Source organism: Poecilia mexicana, unplaced genomic scaffold, assembly GCF_051168715.1.
Source record: "Poecilia mexicana isolate PSO_F unplaced genomic scaffold, ASM5116871v1 scaffold_3, whole genome shotgun sequence".
NCBI lineage: Eukaryota > Metazoa > Chordata > Actinopteri > Cyprinodontiformes > Poeciliidae > Poecilia > Poecilia mexicana.
Genome location: NW_028263372.1, coordinates 25,643,211 through 25,667,675, shown reverse-complemented (window position 1 = coordinate 25,667,675; position 24,465 = coordinate 25,643,211). Strand labels below are relative to the sequence as shown.

Below are 24,465 nucleotides of genomic sequence, written 5' to 3'. Positions count from 1 at the left end.
TTTCGTCATAACTTGTTCCGTATGGTGAACTGACAACTCCTCTGACGGTTGGACTTCTTAATGCACATGCACAGGTATGGTACTCGCTGCATGTATGCTATCCTGACAGCGTATGGCTATCTGATAGATGCATTGTCTTCTATTGGATTAAACTGCAATTCTGTGACGTCAACACGCATTGCTGTTTTCTTCTGAGTGACTACACGCGAGAGGACCCGGGATCATAAAGGAAGAGAGAGAGCCAAACTTTTTCCAAAATTAACTAATTCATAAAAATCTTCCTTAACACTATGAAAAGAAGTGAATACAGAATATAATCAATAATAAACAGGACATGGCAAAACCTATTGAACAAAACAACAAGGAGAAGGTCAAAGTAAAGACAAAAGAGATGGTATTTTATCCTTCCTGTTTTTCCCGTGACACTCCTTTCAGTTCCTGCTCCGTTTAGTTTTTGCTGAGTTGTGTTTGTTGAAACAAAAATTCATTTACTCATTTTTAAATGACTAAATGAATTTAGCCATTTTTTTATGGTTTTTGCCTTCTGCTCTCCCTCAGTGGTTTCCGTTAGTAAGTGGAACAACCTGTTTTCATCCCAACATTCATCCTTTCCAGTTTTAAGGCTGCTTTTTTCATGTTTTCCTTACTCTTCTTTTCTAACCATTTGTCTTTTATTTTCTCAGCTACATGTCCTGTGGGCATCCCTCTATCATCCTGCTGTTTACGTTGCCCTCCTTAAAAACTGGAAAGGATTAATGTTGGGATGAAAACAGGTTGTTCCACTCTTTAATGGAAACCACTGAGGGAGAGCAGAAGGCAAAAATGACTAAAATTAATTTAGTCATTTGCAAATGTCCCAGGAAAAACAGGACGGACAAAACACTCTTTTGTCTTTCCTTGTGCCAGATCATGGTCAGACACATACAACACTCCTCCCTCTTTTTGTTCCTTAAAACCAAAGGATTCACTTTCCATTTGTTAGACTGTAACTGCCTAGCAGATTTGCTCTGCCAAGAGGTTCAATTTCAGCTACACATAATCTGGTTTATATTTACCGAGTGTAATTCTACACTGTGCTGCTTTCCATCAGATTTCAAGTTTGCAGAGACCAACTAAGTGAGTACTTGCTTTATAAACAATTTTGTTCATTTTATTTACGAAAAAGTAGAAATTAAATGAAATCCTAATATTTTTGACAAATACCATTTAAATCTGTTACTTATTTTCAAGTTAGATTGCTTCATGTCATAAATATTGCTTGTCCATGTTGATTTTGTTGTTATATGTTGTTAAACAATTTAAGAACTTGTGTGAATATTTATCTCTGATGCTGTTATACATAAATTTCCTCTTTGTGGCATAGTAAAGGCTGTTTATACTCTATTTTATTTCTATCCTTACAAACGCAGTGATTTCGGTGACTTGTTTTCTAATTTAGGGTTTAATATAGATTAGCTAGTCCGAACACAGCTGAAGCTTGACCCTACTGCTACAACCGCAGGATAAAATAACATTTAGAACAATATCGCCATGATAAGCAAGCTCTATTAGTTTGCCATTTGTCACTATATGTGGAGAGATAAGGAACAGTAGTTGACTTAGAAACTACCGTTTTCTGAATAATTATTAAACTATCACATGCTGTACATGACTCAGAGTGCAAAATAATAAACTCTTTCCTGTTGTAGTCTTTAGACTTTCACTCAAACACAAATGAACCTTGCTGATAAACAGTTTCTTTCATTGAAATTTATCCAACACTATTCACTATTTTGTGTTAATTGCTAATGTGACCATGAACACAAAAAGGAACAAAACCTTACTATGACTGAATTTACATTCAGTAGCTTGTGTCATATTTGTAATATCATGTTGAATGCTCCCTCCTTCATTAAACAAACATTTACTTTGTTCCTTCTTTTCAACGAGGAGTGCAAAGCCTTTACTCCTCCCAGATCAACTGTCAGGCCGACAGAGATACCAATCCAAGAACAAAATCCAGAATCCACAAAAACAGAAGAATAAATAGAGAAACTAAGCACAAAGAAGTGAACTCATTTGACAACAACCTATGAAAAGAAGTGAATACAGAATATAATCAATAATAAACAGGACATGGCGAAACCTATTGAACAAAACAACAAGGAGAAGGTCAAAGTAAAGACAAAAGAGATGGTATTTTATCCTTCCTGTTTTTCCTGTGACACTCCTTTCAGTTCCTGCTCCGTTTAGTTTTTGCTGAGTTGTGTTTGTTGAAACAAAAATTCATTTAGTCATTTTTAAATGACTAAATGAATTTAGCCATTTTTTATGGTTTTTGCCTTCTGCTCTCCCTCAGTGGTTTCCGTTAGTAAGTGGAACAATCTGTTTTCATCCCAACATTCATCCTTTCCAGTTTTAAGGCTGCTTTTTTCATGTTTTCCTTACTCTTCTTTTCTAACCATTTGTCTTTTATTTGCTCAGCTACATGTCCTGTGGCCATCCCTCTATTATCCTGCTGTTTACGTTACCCTCCTTAAAAACTGGAAAGGATTAATGTTGGGATGAAAACAGGTTGTTCCACTCTTTAATGGAAACCACTGAGGGAGAGCAGAAGGCAAAAATGACTAAAATTAATTTAGTCATTTGCAAATGACTAAATTAATTTTAGTCATTTGCAAATGTCCCAGGAAAAACAGGAAGGACAAGACACTCTTTTGTCTTTCCTTGTGCCAGATCATGGTCAGACACATACAACACTCCTCCCTCTTTTTCTTCCTTAAAACCAAAGGATTCACTTTCCATTTGTTAGACTGTAACTGCCTAGCAGATTTGCTCTGTCAAGAAGTTCAATTTCAGCTACACATAATCTGGTTTATATTTACCGAGTGTAATTCTACACTGTGCTGCTTTCCATCAGATTTCCAGTTTGCAGAGACCAACTAAGTGAGTACTTGCTTTATAAACAATTTTGTTCATTTTATTTACGAAAAAGTGGAAATTAAATGAAATCCTAATATTTTTGACAAATACCATTTAAATCTGTTACTTATTTTCAAGTTAGATTGCTTCATGTCATACATATTGCTTGTCCATGTTGATTTTGTTGTTATATATTGTTAAACAATTTAAGAACTTGTGTGAACATTTATCTCTGATGCTGTTATACATAAATTTCCTCTTTGTGGCATAGTAAAGGCTGTTTATACTCTATTTTATTTCTATCCTTAAAAACGCAGTGATTTCGGTGACTTGTTTTTTCTAATTTAGGGTTTAATATAGATTAGCTAGTCCGAACACAGCTGAAGCTTGACCCTACTGCTACAACCGCAGGATAAAATAACATTTAGAACAATATCGCCATGATAAGCAAGCTCTATTAGTTTGCCATTTGTCACTATATGTGGAGAGATAAGGAACAGTAGTTGACTTAGAAACTACCGTTTTCTGAATAATTATTAAACTATCACATGCTGTACATGACTCAGAGTGCAAAATAATAAACTCTTTCCTGTTGTAGTCTTTAGACTTTCACTCAAACACAAATGAACCTTGCTGATAAACAGTTTCTTTCATTGAAATTTATCCAACACTATTCACTATTTTGTGTTAATTGCTAATGTGACCATAAACACAAAAAGGAACAAAACCTTACTATGACTGAATTTACATTCAGTAGCTTGTGTCATATTTGTAATATCATGTTGAATGCTCCCTCCTTCATTAAACAAACATTTACTTTGTTCCAGTGTTGTGTTCAAGACCACCCAACCCGAGACCAAGACAAGACCAGAGTGTATCGAGACCGAGACAAGACCAAGACTTTTGGGGTCCGAGACCAAGTCAAGACCAAGACCGAGGGGAGTCGAGACCGAGTCAAGACCAAGACCAGCGGCCCTGTCATAAGCGGTGTAGTTGATGGTGGTGAAGAGAGACGCCGAGACCCAGGTTATGGTGATGATGATGATATTTAATGATGAAAATAAAGCTCAGTCCAAAACAGGCAGCACGGCAGAGAGACAGGCACACAGCCAAATACCGGTAGCAACTGAACGACAGGACTACGTGCGAGCGAACACAAACCAGGACTTAGCAGTACAACTGGCGAGTAGACAAACGACAATAGACAAGGACCCGACCAGGAACACAGACAACAGGTGGGTTTAAATACAGACGGGGTAATCAAGGGAATACGACACACCTGGGGAGCAATCAACAGGGAGGACAGAGACTCACAGGGAACAGGACTACACAGGGAAAACAGGACTGAACACAGAAGAACTCCAAAATAAACACACAGAAACCCAGGGATCATGACAGTACCCCCCCCTCAAGGGCGGATACCAGACGCCCACAAAAACAGAAAAGTCCAAAAACCAAAAACAACCCAGCAGGGTGGGCGGAGGGGCGACGGCAGGAGGGCCAGAGTCCAGAAAACAGTCCAAAACACAAAACAAAACTACCCATCAGGGTGGGCGAGGAAGCGAGGAGGCGGGTCCGGCGGTCTCTTCCGCCGGCGCAGGAAACGGAGACGTAGAGGCGGGTCCGGCGGTCTCTTCCGCCGGCGCAGGAAACGGAGACGTAGAGGCGGGTCCGGCGGTCTCTTCCGCCGGCGCAGAAACCGGAGTCGTAGAGGCGGGTACGGCGGGCGGCGTCTCCGGCGCAGAAACCGGAGTCCCGGAGGCGGGTCCGGCGGGCGGCGTCTCCGGCGCAGAAACCGGAGTCCCGGAGGCGGCGTCTCCGGCGCAGAAACCGGAGTCCCGGAGGCGGGTCCGCCGGGCCGGCAGGAAGGCCGGCTGGAAACTTGGGGGGAGCAGACTCAGGAAACTCGGGCGGAGCGGACTCAGGAAACTCGGGCGGAGCGGACTCAGGAAACTCGGGCGGAGCGGACTCAGGAAACTCGGGCGGAGCGGACTCAGGAAACTCGGGCGGAGCGGACTCAGGAAACTCGGGCGGAGCGGGCTCAGGAAACTCGGGCGGAGCGGGCTCAGGAAACTCGGGCGGAGCGGGCTCAGGAAACTCGGGCGGAGCGGGCTCAGGAAACTCGGGCGGAGCGGGCTCGGGGGAAGGCTGCGCTCCGGCAGCAGGCTCGGGGAGCTCTGGCTCGGGGGAAGGCTGCGCTCCGGCAGCAGGCTCGGGGAACTCTGGCTCGGGGGAAGGCTGCGCTCCGGCAGCAGGCTCGGGGAGCTCTGGCTCGGGGGAAGGCTGCGCTCCGGCAGCAGGCTCGGGGAGCTCTGGCTCGGGGGGCGGCTGCATTCCGGCAGCAGGCTCGGGGAGCGGCTGCGCTCCGGCAGCAGACTCGGGGAGCTCGGGCGGCTGCGCTCCGGCAGCAGACTCGGGGAGCTGGAACGCAGCTGGAGACGGGCAGACGGAGGTGGCGGCTGGAGACGGGCAGACGGAGGTGGCGGCTGGAGACGGGCAGACGGAGGTGGCGGCTGGAGACGGGCAGACGGAGGTGGCGGCTGGAGACGGGCAGACGGAGGTGGCGGCTGGAGACGGGCAGACGGAGGTGGCTGGAGCGGATGCTGGAACTGGCGGAGGAGGCTTGAACGGTGGGGGTGACAGAACTCTGACGGGTGTGGTGAATACTTGCTTGCGAGGAATTCTTCATAAAGTTCTTGAATTAGGTCCATCAAGAACGGGTCGTTATGGAACATGTTGAATAGATGATGGAAATCTTCCTCATACTCCAAATTATAAATGTCCGGGGATTTGAGGAATGGATAGACGGGTGGAACTGTGGTGGTGGTTGCTGGGTCCATGATGATGGCGTTCCTCACCGGTAGTGGTCGGGTCCTTCTGTCATAAGCGGTGTAGTTGATGGTGGTGAAGAGAGACGCCGAGACCCAGGTTATGGTGATGATGATGATATTTAATGATGAAAATAAAGCTCAGTCCAAAACAGGCAGCACGGCAGAGAGACAGGCACACAGCCAAATACCGGTAGCAACTGAACGACAGGACTACGTGCGAGCGAACACAAACCAGGACTTAGCAGTACAACTGGCGAGTAGACAAACGACAATAGACAAGGACCCGACCAGGAACACAGACAACAGGTGGGTTTAAATACAGACGGGGTAATCAAGGGAATACGACACACCTGGGGAGCAATCAACAGGGAGGACAGAGACTCACAGGGAACAGGACTACACAGGGAAAACAGGACTGAACACAGAAGAACTCCAAAATAAACACACAGAAACCCAGGGATCATGACAGGCCCACCCTACATGACACAATAAAATGTAAAATATGATCGAAATTGCTTCTCAAAATAATCTGAAAGATCCATATTACCATAAAACACCTAGATATTAAATACTTAATACATTTTACCAATATTAAATATTCCATTTATGTGCTAAAAAGTGTGATGGTCTCGTGCCATCCCAAAAAACATAACGCCCTGGGCATTTGCCCATATTGCTCATATAAGAAACCACCACTGTCTGCACCATTAAACAGCAATTGAGGCAATGCCCTGATGGTAAATAACGCTCAACTATGAACACTGACCAAGGAGCAACAAGCAAGAAGTAACCAAACAGAAGGCGCTCATCGTGACTGTTTTCACTCTCTATCCCAGTACATGAAGCCAGGTAGTCTGACACCATGGCAGACATTACAGCTGCCACTTTGAACAAAAACAATCAAAGAGCAATGTGCATGCTCTGCGTGCTCTTTCGTTCTTGTGTTTTAGTTATTTGTTCATTTAAATATCAACGTACATAATTAAATAATGATGCAGTGTACACAGAGCATTACTAGAATAAAGAACGGGTGTTCTGTCAGGTCAGATTGTCATACGCTTAGCACGAACTCACGGTGTTCTGTCAGATCAGCATACGTTGTCAGATAGTCGTACGCTTAGCTCAGATATGCATATGCTGTCATTACCATATGATTTTATTTAATCATCAACATAGAATCATGACGTAGATCATCATATACTTGGTTATTAACAGTTGTATGGCATCCAGCTGCAGCCAGACCTGCTTTAAACACACTTTGAAACCACGACAACGCATGTATATCCATCTAGTTATCACATTATGTCATATTGTAAACAATTTAATTACTTATTTTCGTCATAACTTGTTGCGTATACTGACAACTCCACTGACGGTCAGACTTAATGCGCATGCGCTGGCAAGGTACTCACTGCATGTATGGCTATCTGATAGAACACCGGCTATATCTGTCAGACATGTCATTACCATAAGATTTCATTTAATCAACAACATAGAATCATGACGTAGATCGTCATACACTTTGTTATTAACAGTTGTATGGCATCCTGACTTAGCAGTTAAGTGAGTTTTACACGGGCGTGTGTTGTAGCTGAGTCCAGCTGCAGCCAGACCTGCTTTAAATACACTTTGAAACCATGACAACACATGTATATCTATATAGTTATCGTTGAAAACAATTTAATGACTTATGTTCATCATAACTTGCTGCGTATGGTGAACTGACAACTCCTCTGACGGTCGGATTTCTTAATGCTTAATGCATGTATGCTATCCTGACAGCGTATGGCTATCTGATAGAACAACGGCTCTCAGTGAGTGACACTCCAGTCCTATCTAATAAGTAAAGAGCCGTGGAGAAGAATCGACTGTTTCTGAATGTCACATCACTATATTGCAGACGTTTGGACATAGCGGTGTCCCATATATGCGACAAGTCAGTCAACACCTCCGCACAATAATTCAGCACAGTGAGTGATAACATTTTTCATCACAATGCTTATGTGTCTCTGTACAGCTAGCTTTGCTAACATCACGTTAACGGAGCTTACCTTCTTTGAGCTACTTTTCTAAGTGACGAAAAAAGTTAGACGTTGTCCCCACCGTCTGTGAAAGCGAAGCGCTGCTGAGTTAGCTGTGGCCATCGGATTTCTTACTATTTATGCAGCGCTATTATATTACTGACGATTAAACAAGCATTTTCTGCCGCTGAGAGAAAACCACTGGCATGTCCTGGAGCGCCACGTGTGAGTGAAAGGTGGGGAGGGGAGGAGGAGGGAGAGTGAAAGGTGGGGAGGGTGGGGGAGTAACAGAAACACGTAGTTGCTTGGATTTTAATCGGTGCGTTTTGCATCCACTGAAAACAAAGATGTTAACAAATAAAGTGGACAGAATGCTGTACGTTTAGTGATATTTTCACAGTTGCGGTCTTGACTGGTCTTGAAATAAAATGCCGAGTCCTCAGCGCCCGAGACCGAGACAAGACCGAGACCAAATGCGGTCGAGTCCGAGACGAGACCGAGACCATCAAAAAATGGTCTTAAGACCGGTCTTAAGACCAAGACCAACTTCGAGTACCACAACACTGCTTTGTTCCTTCTTTTCAACGAGGAGTGCAAAGCCTTTACTCCTCCCAGATCAACTGTCAGGCCGACAGAGATACCAATCCAAGAACAAAATCCAGAATCCACAAAAACAGAAGAATAAATAGAGAAACTAAGCACAAAGAAGTGAACTCATTTGACAACAACCTATGAAAAGAAGTGAATACAGAATATAATCAGTAATAAACAGGACATGGCGAAACCTATTGAACAAAACAACAAGGAGAAGGTCAAAGTAAAGACAAAAGAGATGGTATTTTGTCCTTCCTGTTTTTCCTGACACTCCTTTCAGTTCCTGCTCCGTTTAGTTTTTGTTGAGTTGTGTTTGTTGAAACAAAAATTCATTTAGTCATTTTTAAATGACTAAATGAATTTAGCCATTTTTTATGGTTTTTGCCTTCTGCTCTCCCTCAGTGGTTTCCATTAGTAGTGGAACAACCTGTTTTCATCCCAACATTCATCCTTTCCAGTTTTAAGGTTGGTTTTTTATCATGTTTTTCTGACTCTTCTTTTCTAACCATTTGTCTTTTGCTAGTTTCTCAGCTACATCTCCTGTGGCCATCCCTCTATCATCCTGCCGTTTACGTTGGTTTGACTGTTGCCCTCCATTTCACCTCTATCTGTAAGTTACTGGACTTTCTTACAGCATTTATGACACAATTCATGTTGTGACTGCCTTCATGGCTGTATTTTAATCCTTCACAAATAGATTGTCTAAAGCTGGTTTTAAATAATTTATCTCTGAGTTTTAAAACAGCACATATAATTGTATTGTTATAAGACAACAGTATATAAATAGTCTTTCTAGTCTCAGGCAAATCGTTCATGCACAACATGGTTTTTATTTATATCTTCCAAAGTTATGTTGGATGTTTGAAGAAACCATCAGAATAACTGACAAGTGACTCTAAGAAATTGACAGGTTGTAAAACGTCTACATATGTCATCACTGACATGGTTATGGTTGGTACATGTTTGGTCACAATCACATCATATTTACATGTTTTTTCTGATTACTCGTCTTTTCTTTGCTCACAGATCAGCATGGAGCAACCGTGGGAAGCAGATCCAGAAATGATGCCAGCAATGAAAAATGCTATGGGAAGCAGCAGTGACGTTGCAGCTGCACGAATTAGAGAATATCTGGATAGTAAAAACAATGTACTGCTAAACATAGCAATCACTGGAGAGTCCGGCTCTGGTAAATCCTCCTTTCTCAATGCCTTCAGAGATGTAAAAGACGACAGTGAAGATGCTGCTCCAACTGGTGTTAAAGAAACCACCTTGGAGGTAAAAGAATATCCTCATCCAAACTATCCCAATATCATCTTCAGTGACCTTCCTGGAATCGGAACCACCAAGTTTCCAGCTAAAAAGTATTTGAAGCGTGTTGGATTTAAGAAGTTTGACTTCTTCATCATCATCTCAGCTGATCGCTTCAGAGAAAATGATGCTAAACTTGCAAAGGAGATCAAGAAGATGGGGAAGAATTTCTACTTTGTTCGCTCAAAGGTTGACCATAATTTACGAGATGAACAAAGAAAAAAGGATTTCAGCCAAGAGAAGACTTTAGCACAGATCAGAGATGATTGTGTTAAAAGTAAGTGTCTTCTGTTGACTCCTGTTTTGAAGAGAGTTAAAACATTTTTAATATACTTTAAGAAAATAGATGAAATTATAAAGGTTTATAACATGAATGTGTCCTGTTTGTAACACAGGTCTAAAGGATCAAGGAGTTGAGTCTCCACAGGTCTTCCTGGTGTCCAGCCATGACATCCATCTGTATGATTTCCCTCACCTACGAGAGACCTTAGAGAGGGATCTCCCTGAACACAAGAGAGACGTTCTGCTGTTATCCTCTCCCAGCATATTCCCTGACATCATTGAAAAGAAGAAAAAGGTTTTCAAGCGTCAAATATGGGGTCTTACTGCTCTTTCAGGAGTTGTAGCAGCTGTCCCAGTTCCAGGGCTTTCTGTTGGTGTTGATCTGGCTTTGCTGGTTGGTGCTGTCACCCGTTATGTGACTGGGTTTGGTCTAAATGTTGCATCTCTAAAGAGGACAGCTTCCAGAACAGGTATACCATATGATGAGCTGAAGGCTGTTCTCACTTCTCAATTGGCTGCAGAACACATAACTCATGATCTCATCATGAAGGTGGTTCTTCAGGTTTCAAGCAGGGCTGCACTAATGGCAGCAGAGGAAGCATTCAGATTTATTCCAATTGTTGGAATCCCAGCATCTATGGCTCTCTCTGCTGTCACAACCTACAAATTTTTGAAGCTTTTCCTTGATTTACTTGCTGAAGATGCTCACAGGGTCTCTGACAAAGTCCTAAATAAAAATAAATAAAACACAGATACCTTTATTCATTTAAATCTTGCAAACATCGTTCAGAATTGCTTTATCAGTCAAGTGAGCTTAGTCGGATGCATCATCTGCTGACCCCCATGAGTGCAGAAACTAGAACATTATAGAGAAAAACTTTTTCTTTTACATTAATCATAATGTATGTTTGTAATTTTAGGATTGTAAGCTTTTTAAAAAAAAAACTTTATTTTGAGTAATTATGGATGTTTTCAGACCCTCTTGAAATTTTTTGATTTTGCGAATTATTGTTAAACTGGTTGGTTTGTGGATTGCATGGTGGAGCTGGAGCTAGCACTGAGGCTTTGTAACAAGACATTTGTGGTTTTTAATCCCACCCTGGAGTCTATCTGCATGTAGTTTCATGTTCTGTCTATGCAGACGTGGGTTTTCTCTGGATGATTGTTGGTTGATTTTTCTGTATAAATTGTCCTTTCGTCGGTCTCTGCATCATAAGACAATGTAGGAAATGTTTTTGTTTTCATTTTGATCTGAAATGTGTGCACTGTATAAGTGTTTTAGATTAAATGTTGAGCTATTTTTGAAATGATTGTATATGTTTTTAGACAGATTGGAAATTGATTTTGCTTTTAAACTGCTTTATATCGTTTAAATATTTTGACAGAAAAAAATAAACATTATATAATCTTGTCTGTCATGTACAGTTTGACTTCAGTGGGGGGTGGTTTACACATAATTTATGTAGATTTTTTTATTTATACTCCACAAATGTTCTCTGTATTGTAACAACAATCATAGCTCATCATGAGAATCTTGTTGTTCCTTCTTGACAGCATCTAATTCCACTTGTTCCTCCTCAGTTCTTCTTCCTTTGTCCCTGTTGTGCAACAGTAAAGTTGACCTATTAATAACTATAAACAGTTGCTGAGAGAAATTATTAAAACAACTAGTAATTACTAGAGATGTGCCGATCAGGTTTTTTCCTCCCGATACCGATACCGATCACCCATGAGAGCCGATCAACCGATACCGATCACCGATACCGATCACATAATTATTTTTTTTTTTTTTAATCATAAACACTACCGGTTACATTATGTGGAAAAAGGAACCATGAATTCACCTTAATTTAGACAAAAACTTGTTTTTAATAACTTTTTTCAAGAAGAAAACTAAACAAAACAGGCATTGTGCAAATTGTACTGCTATTGATAATACTATCTTTAACAGACTGATAACATATGAAGGCTCTGAAGAGGCTAAATAATGCAAAGAGTCAAAATAAAACCTCTCATCATTGCCAAAAAAATTCAAGTATAAAACTTAACATTCAAAGGCAAAAACAGGTTCCATTACAATAAACAATCCAGAGTTACTGAATGAAAACTTCCTGATAGCATGGCGGCTAGCTGATTACTGCTAGCTCTGATTGGCTGTTTCTGACTGAGCGGAGTAATTATGCAGGACAGGGAGGAGATCGATTCTTTTCTCAGAGATTATCTGTCTCATGTTAGGACAGCGAAAGTTTTAGTAGGTAAAATGTATTTTTTTAAGTTAGATGCTGCAGCTTTAAGCAGAGGTTCGGTGTGAGAGTCACGAAATATTGCTATCTGTAGCGTAGCAGCGGTTCAACAGCGAGAGCAGAACCAGCGTCTTACATCACAGCTCGAAGACTTAAATAATTTTGCGGGTTATTTGTTTAGCTTTCTGATCGTCATGCTAATCCGGGTGAGTGTTTGTAGCTGTGCGCTGCTTTACCTGCTATCTGATCGCGTATGTCTTTTTTACTGCAGTGAGCCTCGATGTAGCCAAACTCCGTCAAGTATGTCATTGTTTTATGTCGTATTAGCTTCGTTGTGTTGATGCATTTTGACCTGCTTCAATTTTCCGCCGCAACATGCAAACTTCCCCATTCACTCAGTGCGTTATAGTTCCACATCGCTTAAGATTTGTTGCTGCGCGTTTGCGCAGTGTGAAGGAAAAAGGAGACCGGCTGCACAGGCAGGCTGCGAAATGTGATGGTCGGTATCGGCAACAAGCGCCAATGATTGCCGATCACCGATCATGCACTTTTTCACGAAAATCGGCCCGATTATGATCGGTGACCGATCGATCGGCACACCTCTAGTAATTAATCCATTCTCCGTCATTGCTAAATTTAAAATATGCATAAACACTTAAGAATGAATTTATCATTGGCTGAGACGCATAAAGGAAACCTGACAAATCTGTACATAGCTTGAGCAAAAATGTCATAAACAATGATGTCAGTAACATGTTACTTAGAAAAGCATTACTTTACCATTACTTTAAACCGCTTGTTTCAGTAACAAGTAATCTAACACATTAATATTTCCAATCCAGTAATCAGATTAAACTTACTTAACTAAGTCACTGTGCATTACTATGTTTGTAATTTAACTTAGTAAAATATATACTGTTGTTTTCCTCTCTTTTCTAGGAGTTGCATCTTATGCAACACCAGTGACACGAACATAAACAATGGAGGGAAAAGAGATGCACCTTTTCAGATCAAAATATTAAGAGTCAATGTTGACTCTGCTGCAGACAAAGTGCTGCTGTTACACTCTTGAAAATAGAGGAGACAAAAATAAGAGTGATTTTCTATAGGCCTACTTCTCTCTTTTTCAAAGTAACTATCCCTAATTAACTAAAAAAACAATTTATAGACTTATGTTTTGTATCTTGTCCCGTAGACTGAACCATTTGGACATGGTATACGCCCACACAGCTCCTCTAAATGTCGTGGACCTCTAATGCGCATGTGCACACCTGCTGCATGTATGCTACTCTGACACAGTATGCCGACCTGACACAACACTGTCTTATCTCCTGTGAAGATCGATTTGCTTCCTTAGAGGATAACAAAAAGTGGCCCCAGACAGTAGCATTCTGCTCCTTTATCGCATCTATCGAGGCTACCCCCTGTCGTGAAACCTGGCTGGAACTAGTTGAGATCTTTCCAGAACACACAGAAAACAGGTCACAAAAGCCTGGAGCTACTAGTAATCTTGTATTACGACTTAATGTTGATTGAAAAACATGTAAAATTTGGTTTTAAATGCAAAATGGATTTATTATGTTTTAAAGATGAGTAAAATACATATAATCATTTCTTTAACTACTGTATGAGGTTGAAGAGTAAAGAGTAAAAAGTGTCTGATACTGTACTGTGTCACAAATATAGACTGCAGGGATGAAAGAATTTTAAACACGGGAGAAATAGGAAGTGAGATTTTGAGACTATATCTGTACCAGGTGTTTTGAGTTGTTGCTCTTTGAGTTTTAAAGAAAGAGGAAGGTTAAAAGTTGAGTGGAGGAAAGGTTGAGGCTAACTGAAGGCACTTGACGTCAGGGAAAGTACGCACCGGACATGCAGAATATACGGTATAAAAGTATATGCAAACGCAGAATCGGGGTTCTTTGTTCCGCGGCGTTTGAGTCGAGCAAACGGAGATGCAGAATCAACGGAGGGCTGCGTGATGATACCCCGGGACGACTGCTCGCTGCGCAAGGAAGGAACAAGATCCGTTTACCCACAACCCGGGATTCTGATTCGACTGCGGCCCCACGCTCAACCCAAAAGATTCCAACGAAGCTGCAGTGGACATGGGGAATAGACAAAGATTTTATATGGATAAAGAGCTGAGTTCGTTGAGGATTCTCACAAGTTCAACTTTGGATCTATTCTAAAAGGATTCTGCCGAGACAAAGACAGGACTCCATCCATGGACGTTAAAGTTCTCTGCTGCCAAGATCGTCTCTGCATCTGGGTTCGAGTAATACTGCCTCCCCCAAAGCCTCTATTTACATTAAGACACAGTGTAGGGTTTAGAATTAGGTGAAATCTCTAAATTTTCTTAAATCTATTGATTACTTAAATTTTTATTGAAATGCTGTATGTCCTTTTCCCTTGCTAAAGCTTGCTAATAAAATACTGAAGTCTAATTGATGCTGTGGACAGTTAAATTATTTGAGTCAACTAAATTTAATTCTTCTGATTATTGTAAAACCAGTGTTTGTGGTCCTAGTGAATCAGGGTGGCTTCGTACGTTCTTTAGTTCAGATAAATAATGGCCCTGGACTTATTCCTAGTCTCTAAAATTATCTAAGCCGGTAACAAGTGCATGTTAATAACAGGGAAAGAGCTGCCGTGAACAGACGTGGTTTATGAGCTCGGACACCGGCGGGGCTACTCCGATGTCTGAATCATAGACTGAAGCGGGTCATAACGTCTTGGATGAAGGTAGTTAGAGCTTAAACAAATCTTTATCGCTCCCAGCTTAAACAAAAGTTCTCTATATTCTTATTTGTGGTAATACCAGGAATTAGAAGCTTTTCGGACCCGTGAGACGGAGAGCTGGTCAGTAGTCAGTCCGCTGGAGTTTGGGGGGAGTAAAGGGCGTGGCTGAGTACTGTGGATTAACACCCCTAAAGAGGGTGCAGGCCTGAGAAGTCATTTTCTTAAACTGACATATGTATGTGCATAAATGTGTGTACATGCAAGCAGCTAAAAGAGATATAGGAGAAACACAGATTAATTTATCCATAACATTATTTACATGTTTTATGTCTTTCTTGTGTTCACAGATCAGCATGGAGCAACCGTGGGAAGCAGATCCAGAAATGATGCCAGCAATGAAAAATGCTATGGGAAGCAGCAGTGACGTTGCAGCTGCACGAATTAGAGAATATCTGGAAAGTAAAAACAATGTACCACTACACATAGCAATCACTGGAGAGACCGGCTCTGGTAAATCCTCCTTTGTCAATGCCTTCAGAGATGTAGAAGATGACAGTGAAGATGCTGCTCCAACTGGTGTTGTAGAAACCACCTTGGAGGTAAAAGAATATCCTCATCCAAACTATCCCAATATCATCTTCAGTGACCTTCCTGGAATTGGAACCACCAAGTTTCCAGCTAAAAAGTATTTGAAGCTTGTTGGATTTAAGAAGTTTGACTTCTTCATCATCGTCTCAGCTGATCGCTTCAGAGAAAATGATGCTAAACTTGCAAATGAGATCAAGAAGATGGGGAAGAATTTCTACTTTGTTCGCTCAAAGGTTGACCATAATTTACGAGATGAACAAAGAAAAAAGGATTTCAGCCAAGAGAAGACTTTAGCACAGATCAGAGATGATTGTGTTAAAAGTAAGTGTCTTCTGTTGACTCCTGTTCTGAAGAGAGTTAAAACATTTTTAATATACTTTAAGATATGAAATTGCAAAGGTTTATAACATGAATGCGTCCTGTTTGTAACACAGGTCTTAAGGATCTTGGATTTGAGTCTCCACAGGTCTTCCTGGTGTCCAACCATGACATCCATCTGTATGATTTCCCTCACCTACGAGACACCTTAGAGAGGGATCTCCCTGAACACAAGAGAGACGCTCTGCTGTTATCCTCTCCCAGCATATTCCCAGAGAACATTAAAAAAAAGAAAAATGTTTCTCCAGCATCAAATATGGGCTCTTGCTGCTCTACAATGTAAAACAAACTCTTCTTGTCAACACTAGATTTCAAGTGAATATAACTTAATTCTTATCAACTTGTTGTTTGTGTTCATCTTAAACAAATGACATCAGCGTTTGGGGAAAAAAAGTTTGATAAATTAATCTGTTTAAGTTGAGTACATGCAAAAATGTGAAGTATTTTAAAGTGGTGAGAATTTTGGATTGTAAAGGATTAATGCTGGACAATTTGGAAATGCCAAGACAATACACCATTTCTGCTCAATCAAACCTGTAACTGTAAAATAAATACATTTAAAAAACATGCTTTTAAAACTCTTTTTAAATATGTATTTTTGGTACACTTTATAAAAGTATATTTTCTCAAAAATATATAAATATATTTATGAAATTATATTTTGGATAATCCCTTTAAAAATGCACTGCATTTATTTTCAAAATAATTATATTTTAAGTGTACATTTAAAAAAATATATACAAGATACTTTTCTGAAGTTGTATTTTTGGTGTCATTCTTAAATAGGTCCCATGCATATTTTAGTAAATCTTAATAAATCTCAAAATAAATACACTTTATTGTACTTGTGTGAGGATTCTACACAGACCAGTCAGAGAGACGCTGAATGGATTCCAAAAATATTCTTAATTTATTACAAAAAGTCCAAAAATAATTCAAAAATGGTGAATTGGGCCCAAAACTGAGGTCAACATACCAAACTACAACTCAGGTAGTAACACAAAGAACTGAAGCACAAAACTGACCTAACAAACAAGACATGAGGGGAACTTAAATAGCGGCTGATCAGACCACTGCTGACACACAAGGGGGTAATTTAACATACAAAACTTAAACAAATTCTGGTCAACTCAATACTAAATGTTTAAATTAAGTAAATACTATTAGAACTAAACTGCCAAAAAGAAGAATTTTGGCATTAAAGAAATGGCAAAATTAAGCTAAAGAAAACCATATTTCCCCTTCTCCTGGCAAACAAATGGCATGAAACCGCTGAGGAGGTTTGCCAGCCATAGAAGGACAGCAATCAGATGGAGCTCTTCTGACTGACTCCAGCAGCAGCTCCAAAGAAACTGGAAGCTCAAAACAAGAAGAAATTAATTTGTTGCATATAACCAAAATATAAAGAACCGAAGGATAAAGTTAACCACAATGCAAATAATGAACTAAAGAGTCAGACTAATGAAAATAATTAAAAAAATTAAAATCTGATATCTAAACTAATGTTAAAGATGAACAGAAAACAATTACCATTCAGATCTCTGTGTGACAGTATGGACAGCTGACACAACTTGTAAATAGTGTCTAATTATATTCCAATGAAATAATTTCAGTGATTACATACATGCTACTTTATGCTAACAAAGTATGCCTTACAATCTTTTGCTATTTTGTTAAAATGGAAAAAAAAATCATTATAGTAAAACTTACTGTGATGTTGTTTAACAAAGCTATAAATATTTTGTTTGTGCTTCAAAACATCAAATATCGACAGTTTAGTAAGAGGATCTACAGCAAAAACATTGCTGGTCCCTTCACTAAATTCCTTAACACTAAAAACACTAAAATATCTTTAGTTTTACATCTCTCCAAATACGATCTGTTTTTATTTTTATTTTTTTAGTTTTTTAAAAGGATCCATGATTAGTTGTAGCAATAGACTTCGAGAAACATCCATTCTGGATGTACAGTACAGTACAATACAGTAGATTATTCAGCTTTTATAAAATGTAATAAAATATTGCCATATGAATGTCGCCATGTTCTTCGTGCTGCAATGCATTCGGGGTAAATAACATCTAATAACCCAAGTGTATTCCCACCAGGTACTGTAAGCTTTTGCTGGCTCTTTCACTAAAATATTTTTTCTCAAAGACGACATTGAAGTAATCTAAGAACAAAATCCAGAATCCACAAAAACAGAAGAATAAATAGAGAAACAAAGCACAAAGAAGTGAACTCATTTGACAACAACCTATTGTTAAGAAAATAAATTTAAAATAAGCTAGTTTTAAAACTTAACATGTCTTGATTCAAATACCCTAATTGTGGTTTTAAAATCAGTCACGTATTCTGGCTTTTTGATCTTTATGCTACCTGTAGTTACAGCAGATGGTTTGCTAGGATCGTCTGAACTGCCTTTTGTCTGTGTGGGAAAACAATACAGTAGAAGTTCTAGCTTTTCACACTCATCTGTGAAAAGCCGTAAAACAGCAGGAGTTCCTGGCTTTAGAGAGGTTCAGAGATAGCTCCTGGATTGGATGAGCAAAGATACGCCTTATTTGAATAAATTAAAGAATACGCCTTCACTATAAAACGTTCTACACAGAAGTAACAAATTAGATTTGCTCTTGCAATTCTCCAAAGACGTCTTTGCTTTTCTTTCTTTCTTTCCTTCTTCTTCTTTCCATTTATATCAGGTAAATGTATGTCTCTGTTGTTCTGCAGTTTCTGTTGTAATTTTATGCGTTGTCTTCTATTGGATTAAACTACAATTCTGTGACGTCATCACGCATTGCTTTCTTCTGAGTGACTACAGGCGAGAGGACCCGGGATCATAAAGGGAGAGAGAGAGCCAAACTTTTTCCAAAATTAACTAATTCATAAAAATCTTCCTCAACACTATGAAAAGAAGTGAATACACAATATAATCAATAATAAACAGGACATGGCAAAACCTATTGAACAAAACAATAAGGAGAAGGTCAAAGTAAAGACAAAAGAGATGGTATTTTGTCCGTCCTGTTTTTCCTGTGACACTCCTTTCAGTTCCTGCTCCATTTAGTTTTTGTTGAGTTGTGTTTGTTGAAACAAAAATTCATTTAGTCATTTTAAAATGACTAAATGAATTTAGTCATTTTTTATGGTTTTTGCCTTCTGCTCTCCCTCAGTGGTTTCCGTTAGTAAGTGGAACAACCTGTTTTCATCCCAACATTCATCCTTTCCAGTTTTAAGGCTGCTTTTTTCATGTTTCTCTGACTCTTCTTTTCTAACTATTTGTCTTTTATTTGCTCAGCTACATGTCCTGTGGCCATCCCTCTATTATCCTGCTGTTTACGTTGCCCTCCTTAAAAACTGGAAAGGATTAATGTTGGGATGAAAACAGGTTGTTCCACTCTTTAATGGAAACCACTGAGGGAGAGCAGAAGGCAAAAATGACTAAAATTAATTTAGTCATTTGCAAATGTCCCAGGAAAAACAGGACGGACAAAACACTCTTTTGTCTTTCCTTGTGCCAGATCATGGTCAGACACATACAACACTCCTCCCTCTTTTTGTTCCTTAAAACCAAAGGATTCACTTTCCATTTGTTAGACTGTAACTGCCTAGCAGATTTGCTCTGTCAAGACGTTCAATTTCAGCTACACATAACCTGGTTTATATTTATCGAGTGTAATTCTACACTGTGCTGCTTTCCATCAGATTTCAAGTTTGCAGAGACCAACTAAGTGAGTACTTGCTTTATAAACAATTTTGTTCATTTTAATTATGAAAAAAATGGAAATTAAATGAAATTCTAATATATTTGACAAAGAGAAACTAAATATGTTACTTATTGTCTAGTTAGATTGCTTCATGTCATAAATATTGCTTGTCCATGTTAATTTTTTGTTATATATTGTTAAACAATTTAAGAACTTGTGTGAATATTTATCTCTGATGCTGTTATACATAAATTTCCCCTTTGTGGCATAATAAAGGCTGTTTATACTCTATTTTATTTCTATCCTTAAAAACGCAGTGATTTCGGTGACTTGTTTTTTCTAATTTAGGGTTTAATATAGATTAGCTAGACCGAACAAATTCCAAGAAAAAAATCCCAAGAAAAAAAAAACAATTATAGCAAAATCTAGACTTATTTCATGTGACTGAGGTCAAACTCAGTTTGAACAAAACAATAAGGAGAAGGTCAAAGTAAAGACAAAAGAGATGGTATTTAGTCTGTCCTGTTTTTCCTGTGACACTCCTTTCAGTTCTTGCTCCATTTAGTTTTTGTTGAGTTGTGTTTGTTGAAACAAAAATTTAGTCATTTTAAAATGACTAAATGAATTTAGCCATTTTTTATGGTTTTTGCCTTCTGCTCTCCCTCAGTGGTTTCCGTTAGTAAGTGGAACAACCTGTTTTCATCCCAACATTAATCCTTTCCAGTTTTAAGGCTGCTTTTTTCATGTTTTCCTTACTCTTCTTTTCTAACTATTTGTCTTTTATTTGCTTAGCTACATGTCCTGTGGCCATCCCTCTATTATCCTGCTGTTTATGTTGCCCTCCTTAAAAACTGGAAAGGATGAATGTTGGGATGAAAACAGGTTGTTCCACTCTTTAATGGAAACCACTGAGGGAGAGCAGAAGGCAAAAACCATAAAAAAATGACTATATTCATTTAGTCATTTTAAAATGACTAAATTCATTTAGTCATTTTAAAATGACTAAATTCATTTAGTCATTTTAAAATGACTAAATGAATTTTACTTTCAACAAACACAACTCAGCAAAAACTAAACGGAGCAGGAACTGAAAGGAGTGTCACAGGAAAAACAGGACGGACAAAATACCATCTCTTTTGTCTTTACTTTGACCTTCTCCTTATTGTTTTGTTCAATAGGTTTTGCCATGTCCTGTTTATTATTGATTATATTGTGTATTCACTTCTTTTCATAGTGTTAAGGAAGATTTTTGTGAATTAGTTAAATTTGGAAAAAGTTTGGCTCTCTCTCTCCCTTTATGATCCCGGGTCCTCTCGCGTGTAGACACTCAGAAGAAAACAGCAATGCGAGAGAGCCAAACTTTTTCCAAAATTAACTAATTCACAAAAATCTTCCTTAACACTATGAAAAGAAGTGAATACACAATATAATCAATAATAAACAGGACATGGCAAAACCTATTGAACAAAACAACAAGGAGAAGGTCAAAGTAAAGACAAAAGAGATGGTATTTTGTCCGTCCTGTTTTTCCTGTGACACTCCTTTCAGTTCCTGCTCCATTTAGTTTTTGTTGAGTTGTGTTTGTTGAAAGTAAAATTAATTTAGTCATTTTAAAATGACTAAATGAATTTAGTCATTTTTTTATGGTTTTTGCCTTCTGCTCTCCCTCAGTGGTTTCCGTTAGTAAGTGGAACAACCTGTTTTCATCCCAACATTCATCCTTTCCAGTTTTAAGGCTGCTTTTTTCATGTTTCTCTGACTCTTCTTTTCTAACTATTTGTCTTTTATTTGCTCAGCTATATGTCCTGTAGCCATCCCTCTATTATCCTACTGTTTATGTTGTCCTCATTAAAAACTGGAAAGGATGAATGTTGGGATGAAAACAGGTTGTTCCACTTACTAATGGAAACCAATGAGGGAGAACAGAAGGCAAAAACCATAAAAAAATGACTATATTCATTTAGTCATTTTAAAATGACTAAATTCATTTAGTCATTTTAAAATGACTAAATTCATTTAGTCATTTTAAAATGACTAAATGAATTTTACTTTCAACAAACACAACTCAACAAAAACTAAACGGAGCAAGAACTGAAAGGAGTGTCACAGGAAAAACAGGAAGGACAAAATACCATCTCTTTTGTCTTTACTTTGACCTTCTCCTTATTGTTTATCATCCTGCCGTTTACGTTGGTTTGACTGTTGCCCTCCATTTCACCTCTATCTGTAAGTTACTGGACTTTCTTACAGCATTTATGACACAATTCATGTTGTGACTGCCTTCATGGCTGTATTTTAATCCTTCACAAATAGATTGTCTAAAGCTGGTTTTAAATAATTTATCTCTGAGTTTTAAAACAGCACATATAATTGTATTGTTATAAGACAACAGTATATAAATAGTCTTTCTAGTCTCAGGCAAATCGTTCATGCACAACATGGTTTTTATTTATATCTTCCAAAGTTATGTTGGATGTTTGAAGAAACCATCAAAATAACTGACAAGTGACTCTGATAAGACATTGACAGGTTGTAAAACATCTACATATGTCATCACTGACATGGTTATGGTTGGTACATGTTTGGTATTAAAGTTACAATCACATCATATTTACATGTTTTTTCTGATTACTCGTCTTTTCTTTGCTCACAGATCAGCATGGAGCAACCGTGGGAAGCAGATCCAGAAATGATGCCAGCAATGAAAAATGCTATGGGAAGCAGCAGTGACGTTGCAGCTGCACGAATTAGAGAATATCTGGAAAGTAAAAACAATGTACTGCTAAACATAGCAATCACTGGAGAGTCCGGCTCTGGTAAATCCTCCTTTCTCAATGCCTTCAGAGATGTAGAAGACGACAGTGAAGATGCTGCTCCAACTGGTGTTAAAGAAACCACCTTGGAGGTAAAAGAATATCCTCATCCAAACTATCCCAATATCATCTTCAGTGACCTTCCTGGAATCGGAACCACCAAGTTTCCAGCTAAAAAGTATTTGAAGCGTGTTGGATTTAAGAAGTTTGACTTCTTCATCATCATCTCAGCTGATCGCTTCAGAGAAAATGATGCTAAACTTGCAAATGAGATCAAGAAGATGGAGAAGAATTTCTACTTTGTTCGCTCAAAGGTTGACCATAATTTACGAGATGAACAAAGAAAAAAGGATTTCAGCCAAGAGAAGACTTTAGCACAGATCAGAGATGATTGTGTTAAAAGTAAGTGTCTTCTGTTGACTCCTGTTTTGAAGAGAGTTAAAACATTTTTAATATACTTTAAGAAAATAGATGAAATTATAAAGGTTTATAACATGAATGTTTCCTGTTCGTAACACAGGTCTAAAGGATCAAGGAGTTGAGTCTCCACAGGTCTTCCTGGTGTCCAGCCATGACATCCATCTGTATGATTTCCCTCACCTACGAGAGACCTTAGAGAGGGATCTCCCTGAACACAAGAGAGACGTTCTGCTGTTATCCTCTCCCAGCATATTCCCTGACATCATTGAAAAGAAGAAAAAGGTTTTCAGGCGTCAAATATGGGGTCTTACTGCTCTTTCAGGAGTTGTAGCAGCTGTCCCAGTTCCAGGGCTTTCTGTTGGTGTTGATCTGGCTTTGCTGGTTGGTGCTGTCACCCGTTATGTGACTGGGTTTGGTCTAAATGTTGCATCTCTAAAGAGGACAGCTTCCAGAACAGGTATACCATATGATGAGCTGAAGGCTGTTCTCACTTCTCAATTGGCTGCAGAACACATAACTCATGATCTCATCATGAAGGTGGTTCTTCAGCTTTCAAGCAGGGCTGCACTAATGGCAGCAGAGGAAGCATTCAGATTTATTCCAATTGTTGGAATCCCAGCATCTATGGCTCTCTCTGCTGTCACAACCTACAAACTTTTGAAGCTTTTCCTTGATTTACTTGCTGAAGATGCTCACAGGGTCTCTGACAAAGTCCTAAATAAAAATAAATAAAACACAGATACCTTTATTCATTTAAATCTTGCAAACATCGTTCAGAATTGCTTTATCAGTCAAGTGAGCTTAGTCGCATGCATCATCTGCTGACCCCCATGAGTGCAGAAACTAGAACATTATAGAGAAAAACTTTTTCTTTTACATTAATCATAATGTATGTTTGTAATTTTAGGATTGTAAGCTTTTTAAAAAAAAACTTTATTTTGAGTAATTATGGATGTTTTCAGACCCTCTTGAAATTTTTTGATTTTGCGAATTATTGTTAAACTGGTTGGTTTGTGGATTGCATGGTGGAACTGGAGCTAGCACTGAGGCTTTGTAACAAGACATTTGTGGTTTTTAATCCCACCCTGGAGTCTATCTGCATGTAGTTTCATGTTCTGTCTATGCAGACGTGGGTTTTCTCTGGATGATTGTTGGTTGATTTTTCTGTATAAATTGTCCTTTCGTCGGTCTCTGCATCATAAGACAATGTAGGAAATGTTTTTGTTTTCATTTTGATCTGAAATGTGTGCACTGTATAAGTGTTTTAGATTAAATGTTGAGCTATTTTTGAAATGATTGTATATGTTTTTAGACAGATTGGAAATTGATTTTGCTTTTAAACTGCTTTATATCGTTTAAATATTTTGACAGAAAAAAATAAACATTATATAATCTTGTCTGTCATGTACAGTTTGACTTCAGTGGGGGGTGGTTTACACATAATTTATGTAGATTTTTTTATTTATACTCCACAAATGTTCTCTGTATTGTAACAACAATCATAGCTCATCATGAGAATCTTGTTGTTCCTTCTTGACAGCATCTAATTCCACTTGTTCCTCCTCAGTTCTTCTTCCTTTGTCCCTGTTGTGCAACAGTAAAGTTGACCTATTAATAACTATAAACAGTTGCTGAGA

General features: G+C 38.9%; 4 protein-coding genes across 6 annotated transcripts; all 4 read left to right on the top strand.

Annotated features, from left to right (window-relative positions):
- Positions 1-973: 973 nt before the first annotated feature.
- LOC106931972 (interferon-inducible GTPase 5-like) lies at positions 974-11,351 on the top strand. Of its 2 annotated transcripts, XM_088004369.1 has the most exons (4): positions 974-1,116; positions 8,871-8,957; positions 9,374-9,935; positions 10,054-11,351. In XM_088004369.1, exons 3-4 carry the CDS (start codon positions 9,380-9,382, stop codon positions 10,683-10,685), a joined length of 1,188 nt encoding a protein of 395 aa, XP_087860495.1. In that variant the 5' UTR covers positions 974-1,116; positions 8,871-8,957; positions 9,374-9,379; the 3' UTR covers positions 10,686-11,351. The 2 variants fall into 2 exon arrangements, with proteins under 2 accessions (XP_087860495.1, XP_014865905.2); XM_015010419.2 differs by lacking the exon at positions 8,871-8,957.
- Positions 2,614-6,267, top strand: LOC148160255 (uncharacterized). The gene is made up of 2 exons (XM_088004368.1): positions 2,614-2,925; positions 3,729-6,267. Exon 2 carries the CDS (start codon positions 4,293-4,295, stop codon positions 5,526-5,528), a length of 1,236 nt encoding a protein of 411 aa, XP_087860494.1. The 5' UTR covers positions 2,614-2,925; positions 3,729-4,292; the 3' UTR covers positions 5,529-6,267.
- Positions 11,352-14,783: 3,432 nt separating the features above from the next.
- Positions 14,784-16,459, top strand: LOC148160254 (T-cell-specific guanine nucleotide triphosphate-binding protein 2-like). The gene is made up of 2 exons (XM_088004669.1): positions 14,784-15,834; positions 15,948-16,459. Exons 1-2 carry the CDS (start codon positions 15,159-15,161, stop codon positions 16,172-16,174), a joined length of 903 nt encoding a protein of 300 aa, XP_087860795.1. The 5' UTR covers positions 14,784-15,158; the 3' UTR covers positions 16,175-16,459.
- A 3,002-nt stretch (positions 16,460-19,461) lies between these two features.
- On the top strand, positions 19,462-24,225 carry LOC148160253 (interferon-inducible GTPase 5-like). Of its 2 annotated transcripts, none has more exons than XM_088004366.1 (3): positions 19,462-19,619; positions 22,249-22,810; positions 22,929-24,225. In XM_088004366.1, the coding sequence occupies exons 2-3, from the start codon at positions 22,255-22,257 to the stop codon at positions 23,558-23,560; spliced, it is 1,188 nt and encodes a 395-aa protein (XP_087860492.1). In that variant the 5' UTR covers positions 19,462-19,619; positions 22,249-22,254; the 3' UTR covers positions 23,561-24,225. The 2 variants fall into 2 exon arrangements, with proteins under 2 accessions (XP_087860492.1, XP_087860493.1); XM_088004367.1 differs by lacking the exon at positions 19,462-19,619 and adding an exon at positions 21,725-21,821.
- The last annotated feature ends 240 nt before the right edge of the window (positions 24,226-24,465 follow it).

Excerpts from the sequence above, each read along its gene's own strand:
- LOC148160255 (XM_088004368.1), top strand. The coding sequence starts at position 4,293 with ATGACAGTACCCCCCCCTCAAGGGCGGATACCAGACGCCCACAAAAAC.
- LOC148160253 (XM_088004366.1), top strand. The coding sequence starts at position 22,255 with ATGGAGCAACCGTGGGAAGCAGATCCAGAAATGATGCCAGCAATGAAA. Across the intron at positions 22,811-22,928 it reads CAGAGATGATTGTGTTAAAA|GTCTAAAGGATCAAGGAGTT; the intron begins GTAAGTGTCTTC and ends TTCGTAACACAG.
- LOC148160254 (XM_088004669.1), top strand. The coding sequence starts at position 15,159 with ATGTATGTGCATAAATGTGTGTACATGCAAGCAGCTAAAAGAGATATA. Across the intron at positions 15,835-15,947 it reads CAGAGATGATTGTGTTAAAA|GTCTTAAGGATCTTGGATTT; the intron begins GTAAGTGTCTTC and ends TTTGTAACACAG.
- LOC106931972 (XM_015010419.2), top strand. The coding sequence starts at position 9,380 with ATGGAGCAACCGTGGGAAGCAGATCCAGAAATGATGCCAGCAATGAAA. Across the intron at positions 9,936-10,053 it reads CAGAGATGATTGTGTTAAAA|GTCTAAAGGATCAAGGAGTT; the intron begins GTAAGTGTCTTC and ends TTTGTAACACAG.